At 36.5% G+C, this 16,427-nt stretch overlaps 1 protein-coding gene and 2 non-coding genes across 4 annotated transcripts in view; all 3 read left to right on the top strand.

Moving 5' to 3' along the window:
- The window catches only part of GRAMD1C (GRAM domain containing 1C), a 106,343-nt gene that overhangs the window by 63,813 nt on the left and 26,103 nt on the right, over positions 1-16,427 (top strand). For both annotated transcript variants that reach the window (XM_067035356.1, XM_059065150.2), the window contains 4 exons: positions 1,269-1,387; positions 3,951-4,083; positions 7,259-7,418; positions 14,179-14,316. In XM_067035356.1, the coding sequence (XP_066891457.1) occupies positions 1,269-1,387; positions 3,951-4,083; positions 7,259-7,418; positions 14,179-14,316 (550 nt within the window). The remainder of the gene's footprint in view (positions 1-1,268; positions 1,388-3,950; positions 4,084-7,258; positions 7,419-14,178; positions 14,317-16,427) is intronic.
- Positions 10,685-10,756, top strand: TRNAV-UAC (transfer RNA valine (anticodon UAC)). Its single transcript has one exon. It is a non-coding gene; the product is annotated as a tRNA-Val (tRNA).
- Positions 13,794-13,895, top strand: LOC131757929 (U6 spliceosomal RNA). The gene has a single exon (XR_009336073.1). It is a non-coding gene; the product is annotated as a U6 spliceosomal RNA (small nuclear RNA).

Genomic DNA, 16,427 nt, shown 5'->3' with positions numbered 1-16,427 from the left:
ATGTTTTTGCCCCATAAAATTTCCCTATATTTATCCCTAATATTTAGCCACTTAAAATTTTTACTCTGATTAGTCTGATAAATTGATAACTGACTTCAAAACAAATGTTGCTTATATTTTTCATGTATTTTATTCTATATTTTTATGTAACTTCCCTCTCCCAAATTTTTTTATTTCTCCATTTCCTCTATTCATGTCCTTCCTTCAGCTTAGCTGAAGACCCTTCCGCAATGTGAAACCTTATCTGATCACCCTAAACCACAGTAATATTTCTTTCCTTTAGATTTCTATATCATGTTGATTCTACCAGTTCTTTAGTACATAATAATGATATAGCTTGTCATATTTAACTTTTATTTAAAAGTTTGCAGTGTTTCTTCAACTAAATTATAGTTGTTTGAGAGCAAGTAGGACATGATTTTTATCCGTTTTAGCATATAGTGCAGTGATACACATGTGGTAGGTTCTAAATAAATATCTGTTGAATGAATGCGAGATGTAAAGAATCTTGCCAACAGTTGCTTCAAGTGTTATGCTGCCTCCCTCTACCTTGCTTAATTAGGTAATTAACCATCTATAATGTTTCTAAAAATCAGACTGTTGGTTGTCATACTATTATTGTTTTTGTTTTCCTTTGTAACACATACTTTTTTTATATTAGATTATTTAACACTGATATGATACCTACAAAGAAAGAACAAGCTGGACTTTATTAAAAATAAATAAAAATAAAAACGGAAATATTCTGATTTCTAGACTATTGCATTTTATATTTTAGGAAAATATAATTTTAAATTTACTGATATATGAGGTTTCAAATGCAGTTAAAATATTCAGATACATTGTGAATTAAGGGGAGGGATTCTGAACTGACGTTTGTTATTCTGAATGGTGATCCAGTCATCCTGGTAGACTGGTTGGATTGCAGAATTTAAATCACAGATTAGTAATTGCCAGAAACGATGAACAAATTATTTTATAAAAAGAGGGTATTAAATGTCTTACACCCATTGACAGTAGTTATTATATTACACACTTTAAAATCATCATCTACCTATTCCCAGTATCAACTATGTCGGATACATTTTGTTAACCCACTTTTTATAGATAGAGAAAACTGATATCTAGAAAGGTGAAATAACTAACAAAGCCATACACTAGTAACTGCACAACAGGTCATTTTGACTTCAGAATTCATGTTTTGAATCACTATGTGGTATACTATGTTATGTTTTCCAATAGTCAGGGTAATCTTTCTGTCATTCTAGAGCTTGACCAGACAGGAATTCTGGCAGCTGCTCCAGCAGAACTATGGCACTGAGCTAGGCTTAAATGCTGAAGAGATGGAGAATTTTTCCCTGTCGATTGAGGATAATGTGCAGCCAAGGTACTGCAAAATGTTTCGAAATGTCAAGATTTATTAATCATTAATCAAAGCAGAATTATTTTAGACTTTACTAATTCAGGCTTTCTTTTTATTCACCATCCAGTGAAATTTGCCTCTTGCTTCTCTGTAGTGGAATGAGTGAAAGGTGAGGACAGTGAGTAGTTTGCTAAATTGGTAAGCAAATACAGGTCAGATGAGGAAATGTTAACTTTGTAACTGTGTCACCTAGGATTTGCTTAAAGCATGGGGTTAGTAAACCTTTTTATTAAGAAAATGGAGAAGTACCTAGTGAAATCTCTTCACCTATAGATAACAATAAAGAAAATTAGCTGGAAGATATTTTAAGGGATACAAAGATAATACGACTTTTCCTCAAGGATACCCTAGCGTAGTACTTGACATGTAGTTGGCACTCAATAAATATTGAATGCATTAATGAAAGGAGCTTGTAGCACTACAGGGAATACAAATAATTATAATACAGGGTTGAAAATGATAAAGGCCAAAAAGAGCAACAGATAATGTGGGAAAAATTCAGAGTGGAGAGAGATTATTATTATTATTTTTTTTTTAAGATTTATTTATTTATTTATTGGCTGCATTGGGTCTTCCTTGCTGCGCACAGGCTTTCTCTAGTTGTGGTGAATGGGGACTTCTCTTTTTTGTGTGTGTGTGTGTGTGTGCATTTACATTTTTTTTTTTTTTGAGAGAGATTATTTTTGACTGATGGGAACTCACTTGGAAGAGTGGACATTATTATTAACCTGTACAAATAAAAGTGCTTCTTGTCCAGTGGTAATTGAAGTCAGAGCAATAAAAACAACTAAGAATAATACATGAAAATTCTAGAGCAAACGTTATGCTAAGTGAAAGGAGCCAGTCACAAAAGACCACATATTGTATGATTCTATTTATATGAAATAGAGTCCAGAATCAGTAAATCCATAGAGATAGAAAGTAGATGAGCAGTTGCCAGGGACTGGGAGAAAGGGAGAGTGGGGAGTGCAGCTGCTGATGGGCACAGGCCTTCTTTTGGGGGTGATAAAAATGTTCTAAGATTAAATAGTGGAGATGACTGCACAGCTCTGTAAATCACTGTATTGTACACTTTAAGTGGGGTGAATTTTATGATATATGAATTATACCTTAATAAAAAATTAGGTAAATTATTTATTTAAAAATTCTGTAGCAAGTAAGTCTTAAGATGGAAATCTTTCAAAGTCTCATGTGTGTACAAAGATTTTATTCTATCTAGATAAGTCTTCTAGTTATACTGATCCTATTTATATTGTGTCAGCTCAGCATGAATATTTTACAGTCTTTTTGACATGGTTACACATGTATATTTTATTAGTTTTCTGTAAAGTTAAAAATTTCCACTGGACTACTCTCCTTGTGCAGTTTACTAGGCTTGGGATTTCCCTGGATCCTCATTCCTTCTTCTAACTCTTTTTCTCATTCTTCCAGTCTCTGAGGGAGGCATATCTACCTCACACCTTTATTTCCTCAACTCTTCCATCTTCTTTCTTTTCACTTTCAATCTTTCCTTCACTCTCCTTCCTCTTTTTTTTCTTCATTTCTCCACAATCCACCTCCATCCTTAAAATCCTCAAGTACAGACACTCAGCTGCTGGTCTTGTCTCCAGGAGCCGTTTTCCTTGTTTGGTTCCCTCGGAGTCCTGCTATTCTGCCTGGCCAGGAGTAACTGAATAGTAGACCTAAGTATTATTTGGGTGGAGCAGAATAGGCTTTTTTAGCTTTTCCGTCTCTTTGTCAGGATAATACGGATTCAGATGTCAGGCAGCCACTTTATTTTAGGAGAGCTTTAAGTCTAAACATAGCAGTGATTACATGGGAATGCTAATTGCTCAATAAAGTTGAGGTCTGGAAATTAGATCCATTGTGCTGCCTTCATATTTAATACACTTTCCTGTTTTTCCCCCCCACTCTCTGAAAGAGGAAGAGAAGGTCCCAAGACATTTATTGTAATCTTGTCCCTATGACCATTTGAAAGCTTTTCCTTTAACCTTAGGAATTCCTGTTCTCAGGAACGAGAAGAACAAGAAGGGAGGCATGGATTGATGGATGGGCTCTGTGCTCAGACATCAGGAGCTTCCCCTTCCTGGAGTGCTGTGCCATCTCAGCTGGGACTGAATCTGAAGGAAGGAGATGAGATCTAGAACTGCCTTCCAGTGTTGCCTGGCATCCAGCTCAAACACCTACCCTGCACCTTTCGAAGCTTCTTCATTGTCCACAACTGAAATTTAAATAAGCAGTGTTCATTTTATTAGTTGCTGTTACGGCCACTTGCACTTGGTTAATTTCTTAATGGTTTCTGAATTTTATAAAATCTTATATGAGCATATTTTATTTTCAGCAGTGAAGTCAATTTGCATGTGATTTAAGAAGATAGCTTTGTTATAAGTAGAAGCTTATTTGTTACATTACAAAAAAAATTTGTTGTCAGAATGCTTTATAATAGAAAAGGACCTCAGTGAGGAGACTAAATCAGCTATTTGTGCGGAAGTGACCTTGTTTATGTTCTATGATGTGTTTCTTACAGAAGTCCAAGAAGAAGCAGCTTGGATGGCTGTGGGGAGAGAGATGAAAAATTATCCAAGCCAATCAGTTTTACCCGTGAATCAATTAGTCGGGTTTCAGAAACAGAGTCGATTGACGGAAATCCACAAAAAGGGGTTAGTATATGATATCCCATTTAAAAATCTGTCTGATACTGCCATGTGTTCGTCATAATGGAAGAGCAAATAAAAATACAGTATACAAAATGTTTAAAAACTTAAGATGGCAGGCTGCTGTTTTATTTCAGGACAAGAGTTTTAAGCCTGTAAGTTGCAGAGGTTGTATGGGAATAATATGTGGTTCTGTTCCGAGCTGGATATGGTGCAGTTACCAGGCAGCTCCCTGAGCATCAGTCTGTAAAGGGGATAGACATCACTAAAAATACAATAAGGTGGAGAAATTCATAGTCAGCAGAATTTTTCCCGTAGTAGGTAGTGTGCATAGTGGAAAGAATCTGTTTTGAAGGGGAGATGAGAACTCCGAGCACCATGCTTGAATAACAATAGATGCTTGTTAAACTGATTACTAAAGCAGGCGCACCCAGTTAATTACTGCGCGCTTAGTTAGTTAGTTACTTTATTTTTTCAAGTATTATTCTAAGCCCTTCAATTTTTTAAAATTGCAGTGAGTTTCTATCACCTGAAGTCATTATTATTACTACTTTTTATACTCAGTTTGTCCCCTCTGCCAATGGGAGCCCCCCTTCAGGTTGGCTCCTTTGTCCTTTTGAAATAATCAATAATCTTTGATGACTTCCTTTCTTTCTGGTACAATAATGTGTCCTAGGCACATTTTGTATACTTTCTGTCCCAGACTTAGTATCAGCCATTTTTTTCTAATGAGCCATAGTTTTAATGAAGAATGGTACTTAGACCACATTCTGAGTGCTAAGAGTGTACAACTTTTGTTCTTCTGATTGGGGATGCAAGTTTGGGGCCAATGCTGAATTTCTCATTTTAGATCAGAGCATTGGCTTCAAATCCTACATCTGCCACTTGCTAACTGTATGACCTTAAATAAATTAACTTAATTCCTTAACCTTTCTATGCTTTTGTTTTCTCAGTTGTAAGATGAGGACACTAATACCCCACAGGGTTTTTTAATTAGGACTCAATGAATTAATATATGTGAAAATGCATTGAACAGTCCCTAGCACATATTAAGTATTCAATAGCCATAAGCTATTATGATTGAAGGTGAATCTGTGTGTGGCCAGCAGTGGACCTTTTCTACCTTCTCTGGAGCTCCCTGCATCTGCTGTGAATAAATGTTGGGGAAACATTGAAACTGGCCAGCAGTGGACTTTTTCTACCTTCTCTGGAGCTCCCAGCATCTGCTGTGAATAAATGTTGGGGAAACACTGAAACAGAACATATTTATGTAAAAGGCCACCAAGTTATAAACTTGTCTCAGGCAATCATCATGCACCTATCTCAGTCTGATTTTGTGTTGTGGATTTCACGTAAAACTTATTCATCAAGAGACCCTTAGGAACTTACTGGTGGTGTAAGGGAGGTGATTCTGAATGCCAACCCCCTTGTATGTTCTCACTGAGAAGACCAAACCACTCAATTTTGGGGTGGTAACAGGACAGGGGATCTCTTAAGGATCTCCTCCTTTTACAAAAGTCTGACTTTGAGGACTGGGTTCTCAGAACTACTGATATTTCTTGAGTCCTTCCTACAGCCTCTTTGACAATGTCTTCTGTACCTGCTCTTGGGATAATTTAACCTATTGGTCCTTGCTTCTAGTTTTGTCCCTAAAGGAAGTCATATGTTCTCTAAGGAAAGGGAATGGAATGTAGAGGAATAATTTAATGTTTTAAGATTGATTATATATTCATTGATGTTTAATATAGATGTTTTCAGGTTATGGAATACAAGTAAGTTAGAAGTTTGGTCCTTTTTTTCCTTTTGCACTCAAGAGCAGTAAAGTGAGATTCTCAGATATCATGAATATCATATGTCACTTAATTTGTTTCATTTTTACTTCCAACAAAGTTGGAAATAACAAAAAGTTAGAAATAACATTTTTTCCAAGACTAAAATAGGTTTTTCTTAAGTTATAAAATTAATACTCTTTGTAAAAATTCAGGAAATATAGAAAAATATACAAAGAAATAAAAATTGTCCAGATGCTAACCATTCAAAGATAGGGACTGTTACTTTTCCTGTAAGTACCTGTCCATGTTCTTTATAATAGGAACTGTATCTTAATTAGAAACAACAGGAGAAATATGTGTGGAAAGTTACTCTAGTTAGCATCTAAAGAGACCCTGGGTCAGCTAATAAACCTGTTGCTTCATAGTGTGGAACTCCAAAATAAATCAAGTCTTGATTTTAACAATACTCTCTAATTGAAAAATCAATCCTCAACTAGGATAGTATAATCCTTTAATAAATTGAGTCCTGGGTCCCGGTTGGTATTCTGCTTTCTGAGCGGCGAATGGAAACCGGTCTCCTCCCTGGAGCTGCTTCTGTTGTTCAGTGCTGCTCAAAGATCTCATGGGGCAGGAAGTTATAGATACGCTTTTGCTGTCTTTCATCTGCTTATACATAGACAATGCAAGAAAGTACATTGCTGTGTAGTTTATATTTATCACACTGTTCTATAAAGGCTAATTATAATACTGTTCTACTTGAATACTACTAACACAGCAATAGCATTCATACTTTAATGCCTAATATTAAATTTATTATAGAAATGACATATCTTTATTAAGCCATTCCCAGAAAGTATGGATAGCAGTATATATTGAATGTATTTTAATGCCCAATTCCTTAGTCCCTTAACAGCAAAGCCAACTCTGTTCTTATGGGTTTGCTGTGATTAATCTTCCCTTTTAATCTTTTCTCCCTCACTGTACTCTTATGTGACTTTTATCTCTCTTTTTTCTTTCCCTTTCCCCTTTAGTTACTGGTCTTAAGAGATGGGTGAGTTCTCTTCCTGGAGGTGATGGGGCAGGTATTGTCTGGGGAAACTAACTGGATTTGACTCCATTCCTTCGCACACCCCAAAGAACTGACTGTTCTATTATTTTTGTCCTTTGTCCCCTTTCTCTTCGACTTACGTGATTCATATATTGTTAATTGTGTGTGAGTTCGTTTTTTATGATGTTCTTCATAAATTTATTGTTCATTAATGTATAAGAAGATGTCTTTAAGATAGTCTATGTTATCTACCAATATTTTTTGGACTGAACTGGAAATGTGATACAAACATAACAAATTTTTCAAAAAGCAGTATTTCAAAGTGTCTTTATTATTAAAGATCTCATTGTTTGCTTTTTAGGGGTTAGGGAAAGAGGAACCCCAAAGTGAGAAACAGATCAAAAGTCCTTCACTAACTTCAGAAAAGAGGTTAAGTAGACTGTCATCAAAATCACTGGACTTGAATAAAAATGAATATCTTTCTTTGGACAAAAGCAGCACTTCAGATTCTGTTGATGAAGGTAAAGAATTTCTTATAAATTTTAGTAAAATTTCAGTTACGTCTTTTAATGTTTACTTTTATATTAGGTGTGTGCAAATTGAGCATTTGGTTTTTGCATTAGATAGTCTAACTCTGTAATGAACCAAAAAAGGATGGAAGTTAATAAGAAATAGAGGAAAGGGGCTGCTAAATCTAACCTCTCTCCACTTTTCAGAAGCCTGGAATTTGAAAATCTTTATCACGTTTAGCTTTTAACGTCCCAAGCCTTAAGATGGTGGAGATGAAGCAGTAGCAAGGGAAAAGCAATTTTTTTCTTTTTATCTATGACTCATTTGTAACTGGATGTTGTACTTCTTATCTCCCTCACTTGTTTTTCTCCTCCTCCAACCCCCTTCCCCTCTGGCAACCACTTGTTTGTTCTCTGTATCTATGACTCTGTTATGTTTGTTCATTGTTTTGTTTTCTAGATTCCACATATAAGTGAAAGCAGACAGTATGTGTCTTTGTCTGACTTATTTCACTAAGCATAATACCCTCTAGGTCCATCTGTGTCAAAAATGACAAGATTTCATTCTTTTTTATGGTTGAATAATATTCCATCGTGTGTGTGTGTGTGTGTGTGTGTGTGTGTGTGTCTGTATATTTTTTTACACACACACATGCACACCACACCTTATTTAACCATTTGTCTGTTGATGGGCACTTAGGTTGCTTCCATATCTTGGCTACTGTAAATAATGCTACAGTGAACATAGTGGGGTGCATGTATCTTATTGAATTCGTGTTTTCATTTTCTTCAGATAAATACCCAAGAGTGGAATTGCTGGATTGTATTGTAGTTCTATTTTTAATTTTTGAGGAACCTACATACTATTTTCCATAGTAACTGCACCAGTTTACATTCCCACCAACAGTGCACAAGGGTTCCCCTTTCTCCACATCCTCCCCAATACTTGTTATTTGCTGTCTTTTTGATGACAACCATTCTGACAGGTGTGGGGTGGTACCTCACTGTAGTTTTGGTTTGCATTTCCCTGATGATTAGTGATGTTGAGCATCTTTTCACGTGCCAGTTGGCCATCTGTATGTCTTCTTTGGAAAAATATCTATTCAGGTCCTCTGCTCATTTCATTTTTTAATCAGGTGGTTTTTAGTTGTTGAGTTGTATGAGTTCTTTGTATATTTTGGATATTAGCCCCTTATCAGATATATCGTTTGCAAATTTCTTCTCCTATTCTAGTCAGCCTTTTCATTTAGATTATAGTTTCTTTCACTGTGCAAAAGCTTTTTAGTTTGATCTAGTCCCATTTATTTATTTTTGCTTTTATTTATCTTGCCAGAGGAGATATACACAAAAAAATACTGCTAAGAAAGCTGTCAAAGAATGCACTGCTTATGTTTTCTTCTAGAAGTTTTATGGTTTCAGGTCTTATGGTTTCGAGTCTTTAATACCGTTTGAGTTTAAAAAAATCATAATAAAAATCTTCATGGTGTAACACTATAATTTTACTACTTTCTTTTTTTTTTTTTTTTTTGCGTTATGTGGGCCTCTCACTGTTGCGGCCTCTCCCTTTGCGGAGCACAGGCTCCGGACGCGCAGGCTCAGCGGCCATGGCTCACGGGCCCAGCCGCTTCGCGGCACGTGGGGTCTTCCCGGACCAGGGCGTGAACCCGTGTCCCCTGCATCGGCAGGCAGACTCTCAACCACTGCGCCACCAGGGAAGCCCTACTACTTTCTTTAACCACAAAAAAAAAAGAGAAAGAGAGAGATTCAAATGAGAGAGAATGTAATAAATGTAATAAATGTAATAAAAATAAAAAGCAGTTGCTTAAGGGAAACTTTATAGCAAGTCATATTTTCTTTACTTTCTCTTAAATTAGAACCAATAACCTAGGGCTTGTCATGCTTATCAAGTGGGCATTTCAAGGAATTTTTTTTCTTTTTAGCTGTAAGATTATTGACACTGAAGTCAGTGAAGTGAGGAGACAATAGGAAAGATCTAGGGTAGTAACTACTTCCAAATTTCAAGAAAAGAGTAATGCCAGTGGAGTCTTGCTATACCTGCTTTTGTACCAGCATGTTATATTAATATTCCTACCAGAATATTGGTGATGGGGACGTTGTAGTGTTTTGGATCTGTCCGACATGATTGTATTTGCTAGTCCACTCACTGTTAGGCTTAGACCTGGTTTGGGAACCCCTGAAGGCTGTTTACTAAATCTATGAAAACCAAAATTAGATCCAAGGCAAATCTAAATCAAATCCAAATCAAGTCCAAATCTAAAATCAAATCCAGATCCAAAACCAAACCAAGACCAAATCCTTGAAAACCAAATCCAAATCAGGTTCAACCTTGGTTTGGAAACACTGAAGCATCACTGATGAAAACTAAACCCACACTCTTAAAAACATAAATTAAAAAACAAGTCCCTAAAATATCATAGAATGCATTAAGAAGACAGTTGATGTGTTCTTTTGGAAAGATAGTCGAGAGGAAGTTTTTTTTAAAAAAGGATCAAGCACCAGAAATGACTAGACTTTCTTGGTGTCCTTACCATTCGTGCTTGGGTATGCAGCTCTGTGAATTAGTTATCCCCTGCCTGCCTGAACCTCTAACTGTAGGAAGATCTACTCTGGCACCCAGTGGCCAGACACGTAAGTGACAGCAAAACGGGGATTTTTTTCCCCCCTTCTTTCTCACCTGCTCTTTTATAAGAATGGGCCTTTAAAAAAATGCCTTACTTTCTTTATTGAGTTCCTAAAAAATTAACATTAATGATTTGAAGGATAATATTAAAACTCATATAAGCTGTGTCTTTATCTAGAAATAAGCAAAGAATAATAGTGATGTAGTTTCTGTATTGCATATGAGCCCTAATCACCCATTTTTAGAAAATGGAAGATAAAACAAATTGTGTTTCCTTAGTTACTCAATTAAACTCCAGATTACCTAATTTTCTTGCATACGTACCTATTACATTTTTCACACATCCTCAAAATACTGTCAACATCTGGTTTCAGTTTTATTCATGTCCAGGTCCTTCTCATATTTATGTCTTAATTTTCCCACGATTTCCACTGGCCACTCTCAAACTTATATGCTTGAAATAGTATTTCTTCTTTATTGGAAATAGTAACCTGCTACTAAGTTGAGCAGTGTTCCTTTCCCCATTTAAAATGCCACCTGCTAGCTTAATAAATTTCCAGCAATATTATTGGTGATGTTATTTAGGTAGGAAGCTTTAAAGTACCATGAATTTAATAAATAAACAATCCCAGGGACTTCCTTGGTGGTCCAGCGGTTAAGACTCCGCGCTTACAATGCAGGAGTCCAGGTTCGATCCCTGGTCAGGGAAATTGATCCCGCATGCATGCCGCAACCAGAGATCGTGCATGTTGCCACAAAGATTCCACATGCCTCAACTAAGACCCGGCACAGTCAAATAAATAAATATTAAAATAAAAATCCCAGGTGGAAATAGTTTATTTCATATCCTTACTTCCTCAAACACATTTGCATACAAAAAGTATTATTGTTAATTTCCAGCATCAATACCACGGATTATGTTTTATCAGTCATGATATAGAACATTTTATCGAATAATGGAGTTTAAATGAAATATGAAGATATTGTATTGAAATATTTATATAAGTGTAATTTATGTCCTTCTTAAATGTGAACAGGAAACTTACTTTTGAAAAATTATAGTTCCCAAGCTCCTTAGAGAAATGGCTGCTTCTAGGGCCCGGTTGGGGAATATGCACAATGAACCTGGAACATCTTGTAGTGCCAGAATATAAAGAAGTGCTTGAAAAAGAAAAACAGAGGCATGTCAAAAGGACATAGGAGTCAACCTGAAAGAGCTTCTAATGGCCAAACAAAAAAAAATGTGAGCAGCAAAATAAATAATGATAATACTGCATTATAACCTAAAGTATAAAATAATTATTCATAAGTCCATACTGATACCAGTGATTGAATAAATATATAAATGGGGGAGCAAGCATGAGTCTTCCTTACAGAGTTCCAAATAATATATGTAGATGCTCCCCCTTCCAGGAGGTGGAGCTTAATTCTCCTTCCCTTGAGTATGGGCTGAACTTAGTGACTCATTTCTAACAAATAGAATGTGGAAAGAGGAAAATAATACTTTTGAAGTGGAGAAGCCTGCCAGACACCACCAAGTGATCAAGGTTAACCTCATCATAAGTCATGCTGATATGTGTACACCGTGAGTTTGAGGAGGAGGGTACTTCACTTCTGTGGTATTCTTCCCCCAAATCCAAACCCCAGTCTAATCATGAAAAAAAAAACCTCAGATGAATGCAAATTGAGGGACATTCTACATAATACCTGACCTGTACTTTTCAAATGTATAAGGGCACTGAAAAACAAGGAAAAAGTGAGGGACTGTCATAGATTGGAGGAGACTAAGAAGATAACAACTAAATTCAACATGGGACTTTGGATTGGGTTCTTGAGCAGAAAAGGACATTACTGGAAAAAATAGGAATAAAGCCCAGTTTAGTTAATTGTACCTCTAAAATTATTAAAAAATAAAAAGTTTAAAAATATGATTGCAAGTTTAAAGTGCTATAAATAAAAGTAGACCCTAAGATTTTTTGCATTTTCCATAGTCACTTATTTATTCAAAAAGTTTTTTTAAAAATTTTTTAATTTATTTTTTGCTGTATGCAGGCCTCTCACTGTTGTGGCTTCTCCCGTTGCGGAGCACAGGCTCCGGACGCGCAGGCTCAGCGGCCATGGCTCACAGGCCCAGCCGCTCCGCGTCATGTGGGATCTTCCTGGACCGGGGCACGAACCCGTGTCCCCTGCATCGGCAGGCAGACTCTCAACCATTGAGCCACCAGGGAAGCCCCAAAGAATTATTTAACACTTACTGTCTGCCAAACATGTAATGTACTTAGGTGTTTGAAATCAACACGATCCCTGCTCACATAGAACTTAGAATCTAGTGCAGGAGAGAGACAATACACAAGTCACTAAGCCAATAAAAATATAATTACAAGTTGGGATAAGTTCTGGGAAGGTGATGAGCAGGATTAATAGAATCACCTGTACTTGTTTGCTTTCTTTGTGAATACATGAATTATTTTTACAATGAACATGTATTACTTCTATGTCAGAAAAAGCTATTTCTCAAGCTTAATTAGGAAGTTGCCTCACAGAACCTTAGGTAATTGCCAAGTTTCAGTGATTCATTTCTATGCGGAAGGAGCCATTACTTGAAATTGCAGTGAATAGCTTTTGCCTACACAGTATTGTTTCAGGGAGAAGGTAAATCAGTATCTACCTGATATCCCTAAGTTCTTTGCACCTGTAGCAAAATAGGGAGACACACACCATTTCATGAGGGAGAATAACCAATAGCTGGAGTGAAGGCAGAGCTAGAAGAGTTTTTCTGATTCTTAGACCACTATCTTTTACTTTAAGTGACTGCTTCTCATGACTTAACATGGACAGGTGCTTGACACAGATAATTCTTAGAGCTTGATTTGTGAACTGTGGGGAGCTTTTGTCACAGTTGTCATTCTGTACTGACAGGCATAATCCTTGAAATAATAAATAATCCCAGTCCTGAAATCATTAAAATTTCACATTGGATTGCTTTACTCTATTTCCTTTATTCTACCAGGCTCCTTTTCCTAGATGTCCTTTTTTTTTTTTTCATTTCCTTTTAATTCTTCTAAGTTAAACTCCTTGACCTGTAAAATAGAGGTTTAGTTTGTGTGCTCTGGAGCTACAGTGAATGCAAATTCCAATTCAGTCACTCACTAGCCACAGAGCTTCTGCGAGCTTCAGCAATTCTCTCAGGGTCTCAGTTTTCTCATCTGTACAATGGAGATGAAGATGTTAACACCTCTTATCTCACAGGATTGCTGTGAGCATAAGAAGAGTGAATATTTGTAACGTGCTTAGCACAATATCTGCCATATGCTAAGCACCATAGATTCCTGGGCTCTTTTATGCAGTGTTTCCAGGGAACATGAGGAGAGGTGAGCAGATGTTGCTTCTTCGTTTGCTACCAGGAGTTTTCAACGTAATTATCGCTGTCAAATTCTTAGAAAAATGTAATATTCCGTTGGGCTTTATTTAGCTTTGAAGAATACTTTTCAGAAGGATTTCTTTTAATGTGTGGTATTGAGAGTAGGTAATGGATACAGTGATACTTGTCTTGGGGGAATGAGCCAAGTTTGAAACACTGTTCAGGCTAGTAAGTTAGTGAGTGCAGCAGATAGATATTTGAGTCATTCATGACTTAGTAATTACCGAATGTTTGCGTATTCAGAAATAGGACCTGCTATTCACCTGCTAGATACCACCCTATGTGTCTCAGTACTGCCCTTGTCACTCTTGAAATATTTTTTTGAGTGCTCGCTTTGGCAGGACATATACTAAAATTGGAATGATACAGAGAAGATTAGTACGGCCCCTGCACAGGGATGACACACAAATTCATGAAATATTCTTTTGAATGATATATTGTGGGAATTTGATATTCAAGTTAAATATTTCTCCGGGTTTTGACTGAACTATTGATCATATATAGTTTAACTACTATATACTATTATGTATAGTTGTACATAGTACATATGTATATAATACCAACTTAGAGTTTTAATAGTGTCCTGTAATGTACTGATCATTGTAATCACATTTAAAAACCATTTTGTGCCCAAAACAAACAAAACAAAACCTTGAAATTACCTTTCCTTGATTTCTTCACTTTTTGTTCCATGTTTTTTGTTTCCCCAGAAAATATTCCTGAGAAAGATCTTCATGGAAGACTTTATATCAACCGTGTTTTTCATATCAGTGCTGAGAGAATGTTTGAATTGCTCTTCACCAGTTCACGCTTTATGCAGATATTTGCCAGTTCTAGAAATATAATAGGTTGGTCTTGTGTTCTTATCTAATGATAAATTTGGGAGAATTTTATTATCCTTAGAGGGTTGAGCCTATATACATTGATTTATGTTGTCAACGGGAAAATTTAGACAGGCTTCCATTTTATTTTGGTGATGTATAAACTGGTGTTTTGGCTAAAATCACATGTAAATAGTATAATTGTCCAATTAGTCAGGTCCTACCTACAATTAAGTTCAGACCCTTTGAGAACTAAAACTCCATTTATTTATTAATGTAGCAGTTTAGTTGGGTTGAACCACCTTTAAAAGGGTTCTACTGTGGAAAAATTGGATTCTAGTAGAGTATAAATTGGTGCAATCACTTTGCTAAATGGTTTGGCAGTATCTACTAAAGCTGACTCAACAATTCTACTATTAGGTATATATAACCTTCAGAAATGGGTACATGTGTATCTGAATGACATGTACTGCAGTGTTCATAGCAGCATTATTTATAATGGCCCCCAAACTCAAAACAGCCCAAATATCCACCAATAATAGAATGGAGAAACAGATTATGTATGTTCACACAAAAGAATACTGTGTAGCAATGAAAAAAAAAACACACCTGCTACTTATAATAATATGAGTAAATCTTACTGATATTCTGTAGTATTAAGCAAAAGAAGCCAGACACAAAACAGTACATACTGTGATTTCTAAGTTTAAAAACAGGTAAAACTGGGGCTTCCCTTGTGGCGCAGTGGTTGAGAATCTGCCTGCTAATGCAGGGGACACGGGTTCAATCCCTGGTCTGGGAGGATGCCACATGCCGTGGAGCAATTAGGCCCGTGAGCCACAACTACTTAGCCTGCGCATTTGGAGCCTGTGCTCTGCAACAGGAGAGGCCACGATAGTGAGAGGCCTGTGCACCGCGATGAAGAGTGGCCCCCGCTTGCCACAACTAGAGATAGCCCTCGCACAGAAACGAAGACCCAACACAGCAAAAATAAATAAATTAATTAATAAACTCCTACCCCCAACATTTTCTAAAAAAAAAAAACAGGTAAAACTTATTTATGGACATAAAATCAGCATACTAGTTAACTGCCGTTGGTAATTGGGTGGGTAAAGACTGGGAGAGGGCTTCTGGGATGCTGGTAAAGTTCTCTGTCTTGATCTGGGTAGTGGTACACGTGTGTGTTTTCTCTGTGAAAATTCATGGAAATTTGAGATTGCAGTGTCTATGGTCTACCTTAATGAAAATACCAAAAAAGAAAAAAAAATTCCAGTTAGGAAGTTAGTTATAAAAAAATTTTATTGATTATGTATTAAAAGTTCTATTTTGGTAAACATCTCAAATAAGCTTATAGTCAATTTGAAATTGAATTTATCCTAAATATTTCAAGATATTTTAGAAACTTTGGGAGCATGTGGTTTAGCTTGCTATATAAAATTAGAAATCAGCAGTAGCAGAGATCCATATAAGCTGAGTCATTTAACATAGTCAAAGAGAAAGTTATTCTACAATCAATTTAAATATAATTTATAATTTAGCCATTTTATTAACGATTAGATATTATTCCTTTATTTGAAACTTTTATGTAAACATAATTACATATTCATAGATTATATCATTGATATGGATTCAGTTGTAAAGAGTAATTTTTCCTTATTATTTATAGTAGAGTAGCAAAGCACTTTCTAATTGATAGCTATTGAGTCCTGTGATTATATTAAGAATGTCATGTGTGGGTTTTTTTTGTTTTTTTATTGCGGTACGCGGGCCTCTCACTGTTGTGGCCTCTCCTGTTGCGGAGCACAGGCTCCGGACGCGCAGGCTCAGCGGCCATGGCTCACGGGCCCAGCCGCTCCGCAGCATGTGGGATCTTCCCAGACCGGGGCACGAACCCGTGTCCCCTGCATCGGCAGGTGGACTCTCAACCACTGCGCCACCAGGGAAGCACGAATGTCATGTTTTTAAAAATCATTACTTTTTTCAGTTCTTCCAGTTTTTTAAAAAAACATTTATTTTTGTCTGCATTGGGTCTTCGTTGCTGTGCGTGGGCTTTCTCTAGTTGCGGAGAGCGGGGGCTACTCTTCGTTGCATTGCGCGGGCTTCTCATTGCGGTGGCTTTCTTATTGCGGAGCGCGGGG

The sequence above is a fragment of the Kogia breviceps genome, chromosome 5 (genome assembly GCF_026419965.1).
Source record: "Kogia breviceps isolate mKogBre1 chromosome 5, mKogBre1 haplotype 1, whole genome shotgun sequence".
Lineage (NCBI taxonomy): Eukaryota > Metazoa > Chordata > Mammalia > Artiodactyla > Physeteridae > Kogia > Kogia breviceps.
Note: the sequence above shows the minus strand (reverse complement) of the source record. Positions and strands in the feature narration are given on the sequence as shown.